At 36.2% G+C, this 12,029-nt stretch overlaps 2 protein-coding genes across 2 annotated transcripts in view; both read right to left on the minus strand.

The window, feature by feature from the left end:
• Positions 1 to 2,789, minus strand: part of LOC123307956 (pikachurin) — a 95,342-nt gene extending 92,553 nt beyond the window's left edge. Inside the window, exon 1 of the mRNA XM_044890461.1 lies at positions 2,355 to 2,789. Coding sequence (XP_044746396.1) covers positions 2,355 to 2,475 — 121 coding nt within the window. The 5' untranslated portion in view covers positions 2,476 to 2,789. The remainder of the gene's footprint in view (positions 1 to 2,354) is intronic.
• A 6,402-nt stretch (positions 2,790 to 9,191) lies between these two features.
• LOC123307978 (putative ferric-chelate reductase 1 homolog) overlaps positions 9,192 to 12,029 on the minus strand; it is a 50,422-nt gene continuing 47,584 nt past the window's right edge. Inside the window, exons 9-10 of the mRNA XM_044890493.1 lie at positions 10,150 to 10,263; positions 9,192 to 9,567 (exon numbers count right to left, since the gene is read on the minus strand). Of these exons, the coding sequence (XP_044746428.1) occupies positions 9,430 to 9,567; positions 10,150 to 10,263 (252 nt within the window). The 3' untranslated portion in view covers positions 9,192 to 9,429. The remainder of the gene's footprint in view (positions 9,568 to 10,149; positions 10,264 to 12,029) is intronic.

Consider the following 12,029-nt stretch of genomic DNA (forward strand, 5'->3'; position numbering starts at 1 on the left):
TTTTATGATCATGCATTAATTCTTCGGCATGAACAAACATTTCACTGGGAAATATGCATAAAACTACTCAATTTACAGTTTTATTCGGTTTTCAAAATATATGAGTATAAGATGAAAACATAAATCACTTTAAAAATTGCTTTCAGGGAGGTTTGAGACATTTGTCGTGGGGAGGCCTGATACATGTATCATCTTCAAAAAATATTCCGTAGCTAGTTGGATGGGCCTACATGAAGGCGTTTTCACCATCCAACTTATCAAAGGGATTTTTAACAACTGGAATTTATCCGTACAATCCTCATGTATTAACGAGGCCGACTTTTCTTGTGCGGAAGTGACTAACCGACCATTTCCTGATTTTTCTACACCTATTGGACCAAAGCAAGCCAGTATCATTGCTGGCCTACCTACTGATCTAAATAATCCTCTCGATTACTCTTCCTGTACATCGTATCAATCCTCCCATATGTGGGGAGGCTTGAGGCAGTTTGCATGTTTTTGTGTTCAACGTTCTGTACAGAATAAGATGTTTATGTTTTGAGACTTCTATATTTATTTTGTTGAACGATTAATTGAAGAATTATATAATATAAGAAAAGTCCTGTTTCTTCATATAATTCAGTTTCCAGAATAAAAAAACCAAAAAACGTATCAACCCTCCCCAGTCTCCCCTACTCAGCAGCGCTTGCCAGTATTGAATGAGAGTCCATCAATTCCAAACGTTCTCCATCGGAGAAGAAGCTATGTTGCTCTGACGAGGTCAAATGAGACCGAAACCATGGTCAGCATCTGCTTTTCTTCGATGGAACGTAGCATTTAGGGCCCTGACGATGAAAAATTGGCTAGTTCAATTCAGATCGTAACACTTGTTAATATTCATATCAGCGGGTGGTATGCATCCGAATTAATCATTATTAGTATTATAAGTATCGCAAATGATTGGAGGATTAATTCCTTTCAAATGAAATATTGACAGTTGGAGTGAGAAACTGTCTGTTTCTCAATTGTACCTACTTTCCCAACGTTTTTTTTTCAATGGATACCTACTACTCGTGCGCAGAGTACTGTTTTGATATCTGTCAGAAATCATGAACTTGATCGAATTATTATGGGGCAACTCTACTTGTTTTGTGTACTCGTGGTATTACCAATTTGATCTCATTGATTTCTGACAGAATTGCTATCGATACCTAATATTCCGATTACTCGTGGTAGTACTATATACAATTGCACGACGTTTATCAATCTGTTATATTCTGCAAACGCCAATCATAGTGGTATGCTCTTCATTTTAAGGCCGGTAAACCTACGTGAAATTGATGGAACTCGTGCTCCCAGTACTATCGATAATTCAGTCATTAATCTTGAATTGCTTCAACATCACCAGTCCTGAAAACTCGTGATGGTACCGAACATCTTGATCAGGTTTATTCCTGACACTCCATAATAGAATTTCTATAGATAGTTTTGCGAGCACTCTTGGTACTACCCCCGATAATTCTCTTAATGATAATAATTATCATAAGTTCGTGTATGAATTGTCATCAACGGTTGAGCTGTTTGCTCCATTTCCGAAAATACCCATACATTCAAAATTATTCTCCAACGTAGCTTGAAACAAAAGTAATGGCTGATTGTCTATCCTTTCACATCGTAATTGGCATTAAAAAGTTTCGAACACTCCGATTCCAATTAATACACCTTAAACAGCGACATTAAGCTTCGGAGGCCTTCGTAGACATTCGTTCTGCCTCGATGTGATAGATATGGGGAAGTTGAAGTCATTGATTCGTGAACCAATTCATTTAGTTCATCGAGGGACAGTTTTTTGATTCAATCTTGATTGAGGAATTTCACGAATTCAGAGTTTTTTCAGGACGGCACACTTGGCTTTTTTCATCTTCATATTTTTTCAGATTTAATATGAACACTTTGAAAATGTTAGTTTTGCCTGGGAATATGTATTATAACCTTGATAGTTAAAAATCTTAAAATTTTCCATATATCAACATTATATTACTGGTTAGTTCAATGTATAAAATTTGTATTCCTTGTTTAAAGTACCCAATGAGACTATTTCTTCAACTATCTATCTTTTGAGAGTTACAGGATCGGTAAAGAATCGTAGCTTCTAATGATTCCTTTCAATGCAGGTATAAAGACACCACTGATGAACTAGTCTTACCTTGCCAATTTAAATATTTCAGAACGTCTTTTCTACTGATATACTTGATTTGGTGGCTTATTATTGGTAGATGAGTACAAATTTAAAGGATATTTTTTTCGATTCGAAAACATTAAGGGTCGAGTGTTCCATCAAGATTACATTCGGCCTAATTAATGTCGGCACTCACCTTGGAAGGCAGCTTCGAATTGTATTCTATTGAATTCGTCCTGTTCATGAGTCCCTTGGGAATTTTGAAAGTACGTGAGGACCAAAATGGTCCAAAACACAAGTTTATTCGAATCTAACATTGCCGAACACCACACTGTTATGGAAAGAGTCAATCGGGTTCTTAAGCACAATTCACAGACATGAGCCCTTGCAGGGCTCCGGAAGTTCAACTACGCTGTCCCATGCGGCCCATTGCGTTCAGGTGGTCCTTTATTCTTCATTTGAATCAACAGTTGCCGACGACTGTCCAGCTATAAGAAAATTAATATTCGTCCTACAAATAAGCCGCACATTCAACAACATAGCGCAAGCTCTACACACACGACCGTCATATTTTCGCCACTTTCCACCGTTCTCTGCGTTCAATAACCCTTAAAGCTAAAACTTGATACAACCCCCGATGCCAGAGCCCTCTTCTGATGTAGGCGGCCAACCGTGGATATCAGGATTCCTGCCCTAATTGCACGCACCCTCTTCTCTATTGATTATTCGGAACTTTGGAACTTATCAATCCTGAAAATCGTTATTGGATAGGCAGGTATGCTCGGAAAATTGTAGGTGGAATAGGAATCTTCGATTGATGAAGGATGTTTTCTTCGGTTTATTCCGCGCACTTATTGGATACTACAGCAATAATACTGCAGGAGAAATCTTCATCTGTTTGTTGCACGCTAGGTGATTCTTCAATGCATTTCAAGACGAAGTTTATATGACCGCTTCGCAGGAAATAGTTATTTTCTATCAAGTGCGGGCAAGACACTTTCCGCAAGAGTCAGGAACAATACTAACGGAGCGCCGTAAGATTTATACCTCGGAACCCAGGAAACATTTATGAAAAAAATTTTTTTTGCGCAAATTATTTTTTGTACTTTTTTTGACAAAGTTTACCCAAGAATAATTGTTGCTTCTTATTATTTATTTATTTATAATCAATCTAAATTACTGAATCGGTAGAGTTGAAAGAACCCTCAGAAGTAGTTAGGGGGATTGAATTTGAGCAAAAATGTATGGAAAAGTTTTTCTGTGAAATCAATAGTTTTAGAGTTATTTGAGATTGAAACCTAAGATTTTTCACCTAAAAAAGCCACGTTTTCAAACGGGTTTTTACGAATAACTGAAAAACTATGAGCTTTATCGAAAGACTTGTTATGAACAAAATTGTAGCCTAATAAAAAACAAAATAAACTAGCTCAACGAACTCTCTGAATGCAATATGAACCGAGATATGATTTATCTATGTTGAGCAGGAATTCGCAAACTACTGAATGTTAAACGTTCAACATCAAATAGTAGAAAAACAAAGACAAATTCGGGAAAAATTTATGAAACCTTTTTTGAAGCACTTGAGAAGAGCTTCGAAATTAACTATATCAAAAATGAATTGTTCAAATATTGACGGAGCTATAACATTCAAAACTTCAATATCGTTATTTTTCAGCATAAATTTTTTTAACAATTCCCTCATCATTACCACCAGAATAGAGAAGAGACGTAATCATTTTACACTTCCTAGCACTTGAGTACTGTCAAGGTTATCCAGTAGTTTGGACCTTCTGGTATGTCCGGTTTGGAAAAAAAAACGAAATCACGTGAGAAGACATTTTTAGAATTGAACAAAAAATTTAATTATTTCTCAAATTACTCAGAAACTAAAGCATATACGAGAACATAGCAAGAATGCAAAAATAAAATATTTTTCATTTACTATAAAACGGTTTTCGTTTGTTTTATGTAGCGTCAAAAATTACTGAGTTATGAACCTTTGAAGTTTGCATCTTACAGTAAAAGTTCGCTTTTCCTATGCATTTGAAGATAATAATTTTGAAAGTGGAGTTTTTAAAAAAAATTTCTTTACGGGAGATCATAGCTTTGAAAATTTTCTACAAAATGGTCTAAAGACCGATTCCATACCTAGAAAATTGACCGAGTAATCGTCGAAAAACCAAAAAAAAATTGGAGTAATTTTTGGAATATAGTTTTTTATTGATGTAATGAATCTTCTCCGAACACAAAATGTCACCAACTTGTTCCAGTTTTTTCATTGAAATAAGAATACCAAAAATTCGAAGAAACCAACCTTAAAAGTAAGTTAACGAGGTTGATAATGATTGATTAGAACTAATTTGGCATCAATATAATGTTTATTCATATACTTTGACAGGAAAATGAACTATTATTTTTACTAACCTTTGTTTCAAACAATTACAAATGAAAGATAAATACTTCTTAAACTTTCAGGGATGGGCCATGATAGTAACATAAATGACGCCTGGCACTTTTATGTTGCAAATGTGCTAAAGAGGCAGAATAACTTAACAGGAAGGCATTTCAGAACTCCAGAAGTATATGTCAGTTTCATGTTGGCTATCCTATATTATCTTTAACTCATTCCACGATCATCAAGGTCATTTCAAGGTCAGAAGCGCTCTTCTAAAAGGGACATATTTCTTCTGACCCCAAAAATAAAAGCACCGAATATTCGATTTCCAAAATCATAGGATCTCAGTGAATAAAAGGCTTTGAAGGTCAGCGCCACGGCCAAATTCATCATGGCATAGTGGAGAAGAAACCTTGAAACTTTTTTGGGCAATATTTTCCTCAGAAATGTTCTGTATTTTGTACCGATCCATTACTTTTATTATTATTATTATTATTATTATAATATCAACAAGAGTAGAGGTGTAAACCTATAATACTCAATCTAAATAAAAAAAGCACACATGCATGAGTGAAGTGAACAACCGAAAAAAAAGAGAATCACTACATCCTTGATAAATTTCTAAAAGTAGATAATACACAACTACAGGCGATCATAGGCATTCTTGAATGCATTCGTACTAGCAGCGTCGACCACGCTATCGGGTAGTCGATTCCAACGATGGAATATTCTATTGGGCAAAAACCACTGTCTCTCAGATGTTCGAAATGTCTCTCTAGCAAGCTTGAACGAATGGCCACGAAGATGATTCCGATTCAAAGTGAAGAGATCCTTCATCTGATCGCCGAAATGACCATGAACGGCTCTAAAAGTGAATATCAGGTCCCCTCGCAATCTCCTGTTCTCGAATGTTGGCATGTTGAACAATCGCAGTCTTTCTTCATAAGATGGACGCACCGCACCATAAGGAAGTCTGGTGATCCATCTTTGTAGTAGCTCCAATCTGTTCCTGTCTGCCTGGAAGGAAGGCCACCATACAGGGCCAGCATATTCTATGATTGGACGGACGTAGTATCGGTAGAGGAGACTGAAGGTTTTGGCATCGCAACCTTTGAAGCACTTGAAGAGAAGAAAAGCAAGTTGTTTTGATCTGGAGACGATGTCACCTATATGATTGGTCCAAGTTAGGTCATTCGAGACTGTAATCCCAAGATCCTTCTGGCATGTTACAGTACGTAAAGGCTGGCCGTCGATGGTATAAATCTGGTTGGGATTATTTTTACCAATATGCATCAAAGTGCACTTCTCTACATTAAGCGGCAACATCCAATCGGAGCACCACTTACAAATAGTCTCTAAATCGTCCTGTAGGGTGTCCGAGTCGGATATGGGGTTATTATAGACTTTGGCATCATCGGCGAAAAGGACACTCTTGGACTTGAGGAGACGGGGAAGATCGGACGTATAGAGCAGAAATAGTATAGGCCCCAGCACGGAGCCCTGTGGTACGCCAGAAATGATTGGAGTATTGGAGGACGAGTAGGAATCGCCTACTCTAACACGAAAAGTTCTATTCGCGAGGAAGGCGCCGATCCATGCCAACAAGGCACCTCTGATTCCTAGGTGTTCAAGTTTCTTGAGAAGTCTTTTATGGGGCACTCGGTCGAAAGCTCTAGCAAAATCGAGGAAAACCACGTCAACAGGATCCCCGCGGTCCCATGCTTTGGTCCAGTCAGATAAAGAAGACAGGAGGTTTGTGATCGTTGAACGTCCGGGGATGAAACCATGTTGCTCCCTCGGAAATATACCATTCATCAGCGAGAACTCAACCACCTGGTCGCATATTATCCTTTCCAAAACCTTCGCTACAGATGAAACCAAACTAATTGGCCGGTAGTTGTGAGCCGATAGCTTGTCTCCACGTTTAAATATCGGAGTAACAGTTGAAGACAACCAATCAGATGGGAGAGAGGCTGCCGACAGAGATTTCGAAAAGAGGATGTGACGAGGAGCAACAAAAGCCTTGGAGCAACGGTGTAAAAGATTCGACGTGATGCCATCCCTACCAGGGGAGGTATTGAGCTTGATGGTGCTGAGGTATCTCTCAATTATTTCTTCACTGATAATGATGTCGCTTATATCTTCAACACCTCGTGGTGTAAGAGGAGAAGGAACATTTCCGTGGGGCTCAGTTGAGAACGCGGATGCAAAAGTCTCTGCAAGGATATCTGCAGTCTCCTCCGTACTCTCGCATAGCTGCCCACTGGATTTTCTGATGGACGGAATACCAACCTTAGAGTTGAGAGACGACCTGACATATTTGAATAATTTCTTTGGATTTTTCGAAGAGGCTAAATCATTCTGGAATTTTGATTTTGCGAGCTTTATCTTTTGATCGACGAAATTGGAGAAACTTCTGTGATTCTGATAGTCGGAATTCGATCTTGAACGTAGGTACCTCTGCCACATTGATTTTTTCAGTCTCACCAATCCAAGCATACATGCATCCATCCAAGGTTTGGACGGGTTGACTCTGGAATGCCTAGTGCGAGTATTGTTAGAGACAGCCATTTCAACAACACTTAGAAAAGTAGACCACATCGCATCCACATCCTTACCATCCAGCAAAAGTTCCCAATTCTTGGACATGATCTCAGAAGAGATGGCGTTGTAGTCAATCACCTTAAACAACTTAGTTGTCCTCAAAGACCCAACACATGGCTGCAACTGTATTTCAGTGGTCAAAGTAACGTGGTCCGACTTCCCGAATGGTGGAAGATAGTTGATCTCTGATACTATATTGGTGTCAGTTGTGAAAATTAGATCGAGCCCTGACGGCATTTGTCCGATACGGTATCGTGTAGGTTCGAATACAAGTTGTTCAATTGCAGAAGAACTAACCATTTCCGCATATGGAAAGGACGGTGAATTACACGATGGCATTGTTGTTAGGGGCCATTTTATATCAGGACAGTTGAAGTCTCCTGTGATCAAAATATTGTTGAATTTGCTTGTTTCAAGTTGCGGGGGCTTCTAGGTTAGACGAAAGGCATAAATTAAGGTCATATATCGAAATTTCTCGCTATTTTCATTTTGGGCGTCCAAAGTACGAGGTTTCCCACGAGAAATACGCAATTGACCTTGAATTGATCTTAAATATCAAGGTCATGGTCGAAACCATAGTCACCATCTGCCAGAGAAAGGCCCTGCAACTTTTGTTCGAAAACTTTCTCTCTAAAATGCTCTCCCGCCAAGTTATTCTAACAATTTCGATACTATTATGTATATTTTTGAAAAAATTGACGTATTTCGAAAGAAACAACGATTTCTGATGGGTAAACATTTCCATAGGGAATATGAAGAATCTGATTAAAAAGTTTTTTTCGAAATCGATGCTTGTTCGGTGGGTTCCTACATTTTATCATTTTACAGTCTAACGTTACTCCACTATATATTTTCTACAAGCGCTTGAAATATATAAAAATATCCATTTCACGAAACATCAATCGATCAAATTCGATTTGATTAATTCATATATAATGACAGACGTGATTCTGCATGTCGTTACCATGGGTTCCTCATCGTTGACTTTCGGTGCATAGAGACATGATAGAATTAAATTTATTCTATGATATTTGCGTGCGGGAAAGCAGGCGTTTTTTCCGCCCCTTTTGGAAAAATGACTCTTTGAAACTTGAAATGCATGCGGGAAAAAGGTGGAACGCGCACGCTTGTAGAAAAAATAGTTATTCATCCTTGAACACTAAAGAGAAAACATCCTACCTCAAATGACTTTTATAATTGGACCTCTAAATACTGCAAGGGCCAATGGGGTATTTTCCTAAATTTCTGAATATATGTCATTAAAATCCTTATAACTCAAATATATCGAAATATATTTTTTTCGAATTTTAACATATTGCATTTTGTCTGTATTCACTTACGAAAATTCTCATTTCATATATGCTCTTATGAAAGTTTTTTGATCAACATAGACGTAATAAATATCAAGTTTTGTAATCACATTTGACAAGAAAAATAAACAATGACACAAAATGTCATCGGTTTTAAGAAGGTATAGACACAGATTACAGAAACAATTTTATGTAATCTGTGGATATCTTCTTGATCGGTTCCACTGTTGTCGAATTAACAAAAATTACTAGACTTCAGTAAAGGCATTCTACGTCACAAGCTTTCACATATTTGAATGTTTACTATGTTTAGAAGGGTGTATTTCTGAAATGTCTGAATTTTGAAGCGAATGGTTCACGTGTTGGATAACTAATGGAAAAGGGTTTCCATAAATAATCTTGAATTCGATTTTGGAGTTTTAGGAAACTTCCCCATTGTATTGCTATTTTTTGTTCAGATGATATGACAGGAAATTTAATTTTTCCTGGGATTTTCAACAGCCTATATCTTTTCAACCGATCTGAATTGGAAAAACTTGTAGTCGTAGTTTATATAAGCAGGGTGTGTTCGAAAAAAAAACCTAAAAGACTTACCACCAACTACTCATTTATTCACAACCCGTAAAATGATATTTTTTATAATTTATTCGTCGACAATCATGTTTTTGTCGCGATTAAGAGCCATGCTACAAACCACAGACCCACGAAATGATGAAAACCAGTGTAACATAAAATTATAAATAACTTTATTCTCAGAATAACAATACTTTTTTAAACAAATAAATATGGTCTTTTTCGTTATAAAATACTGTTCAACTTGTTATCAATGAAGTTTGATGCAGTACAGCATCAATAATCAGAAATATATTAAAATAAAATAACTAATTAACAAGTTAATCTTAAACGTATATATTGGTAAAAGATGTGCCTTGTGCACCTGTCTATGGAATTGAAGCTACATTTCATGAAGAATTCCTGTTACGGAAGGCTTTCCAAGTCTCTTCAATTGGTGCGAATACAGTGATGAGAATTAGTACTATCGTAATGGCAATAACTACAAATGCGTATATGCCTAGCATGGCTTTCCTGAACACAGCATACTGAAAGAAAAATAAATATCAGAAATAGTAGATTATAAGAATGAATTGAAATTGAATATATGTACATTCGAACAGTCATACACCTAACCATTACAGCACAGTTTCTTTGATTTGAGAGCATTACATATAGGGTGTCCCAACAAACAGACATCTACCTTTATATTACTAGTCACACAATTCATTTCTTTGAACCGATTAAGTGTTCAGATGAGAATTGAAAGTTTTGCAAGTTGTGGAAGGGAATTTTGTAAGAATTAATCTTCCCCAACATAATTTTTTCACGCTCTACAGCTGTCCTCTTATGAGCTTTTGAATTGGAAATGAAGTTGAGTGACATATCTATCAAATGTCTTTTCAATATGTTGTTGTGTGATAGTTTTTAGCGAAGCCTGCTTGAGTTCAGCCACACTGTTTATGTTCATTTAGACTAAAGGCGTCCTTCGTTAGATGTACTGAAAAAGTACATTTTGTCCTCAAACTTTGCAACGGATTTGCGATTTCTTCTTTGTAGCTCGAGCTCATCTTCACTCATACACTTTTCTTACATACCTATGATTCTTTTAATTAAATTACATTACTCACCGGATAATCACCACTTCTGTCCATGTGACTTGCATTTCTACCTGTGTTTAAATCCTTCATGGGAAATGATGCAACTCTACCATCTGCAGATCGTTCTGATAAGCATCCCATTATCTTAAAAAGAGTTATATGATATTGTTTTTTTTTTAATTCAACAAATTATAAAAGTTTTTCGACAAAATTAAAACCGTTTGAATTCGCTATGGTCGATAGCGAATGCCAAAAAATTATGGATATTTAGGAGCGAAGAACACATAATTTTTTTATACGATCTTTTGTTTTTCCTTACTTCTTCATAACACTGTAATATATTTTGAAATACGGTATGGAGATCTTTCAAAATAATACACAGGATGCGTTTTTCCTGATACAACCGGGTCTTTTAAACTTCCTGAAAAGAAATTGATGAACAACTTCATTGAAGCAACAATAGTAGGGTAAGTACAGTGTGTTTAACGTAAGCGGGTCAATGGATTTTGTGCCTTCATTGAGCAAATTTGAATTGAGTGAATCTACAATATGATAGTATTTCTCATGACCATTTGTATTTCCAGAGCTTTTTCGAATGTGAGAAAATGAAAAACTGGATATCGTAAATATACCTATCTACCCAAATCAGGAATTTTCGTCTGTGGAAAATCGAATTTGGCTTAATAGTTGATACACTAAAAAACAAGAATTCCAGATGCGGAATTCAGGTCCGTATTGAAAATAAACACTGAAATATAGACCAAAAACTTATATGACTATACACTGATCAAAGAGATTCTGGATTTCGTGCTGTTCTTTATGTTCTTGGTTCAATCAAACAAGTTAGAAAAATAAAGTAGGTACTTTATTTTCATACCACACTCATGGGTTTCCAAGAAGTTAGAAAAACATTGTATCAACGTTGTATGCTGATTAATAATTGGTGCTCAATTTGAGGTAGTTGAACCTATATAAACCTATAGGTATAAATTATTCTTTCGCGACAAAAGATATTGCATATCGGCTTTCAAGGCCTATTGGGATGTCAATCATTCTTAATGGACTGCGTAGTACATGAAATCAATTTATTAAACCATTGACAACATAGATATATTTTTCGAATTTCGATTTCAAATATCCTTAGGATAATTTTTTTTAAACGGTTATTCCGTTATAACTTGCCTATATTTTATAGTTTGTAGCATTAATCTCGAAAGTCTATTCTTTTCACATGGTCAATTGTATGTAGCCTGTTCCTGTGTTGACAAACCCTTAACTTTAGTTTTTTACAAAATATTCTGTTTACGAAGAGGCAATGCCATGAAGAAGTTGATGCTCTTTAAATTAAAAATATACATAAAATTATATGTATAAATATGTACGCAATCAATTATTCAAGAAAAAGTTCATATGAATTTTTTTTAAGTATCACTTTTCATACCATTTTGACAATTTTTTTATCCCTCATTATACTTCCAGTAACTTAATATTTCCTCACGGCACGACAACGTCTGTCGGATCAGCTAGTTGAACGATATTAAAAAAATAATGAGAGCTTTGAAGCCGAAGAAAGAATAGCCTCTACTAGATCGTGCGATTTCACACCATTAGATTTCTTTTATGAGGTTATTTGAACTTGAAGGTCTATGTTACCAGTCTATAACCGGCCGTGCATTACAGGAGGAAATGAAACGCTGCATGAACGGAATTCGTACACAAAGTAGCGCAAAATTAATCATTCAATTTTGTTTTTGTATAACGTTTTCACTGAATGAAAAAAACTTTGAATGATAGAAATCTTTATTTAGGACTTAACAATTTGTGTGGAAAATATGATATCCGTTAAGTGGTTGCCGACAGTGTTGAAACATATTTGTGCCCGTTGTATAGCATTTTCCATGACTTTTCGC

The sequence above is a fragment of the Coccinella septempunctata genome, chromosome 2 (assembly GCF_907165205.1).
Source record: "Coccinella septempunctata chromosome 2, icCocSept1.1, whole genome shotgun sequence".
Taxonomy (NCBI): domain Eukaryota; kingdom Metazoa; phylum Arthropoda; class Insecta; order Coleoptera; family Coccinellidae; genus Coccinella; species Coccinella septempunctata.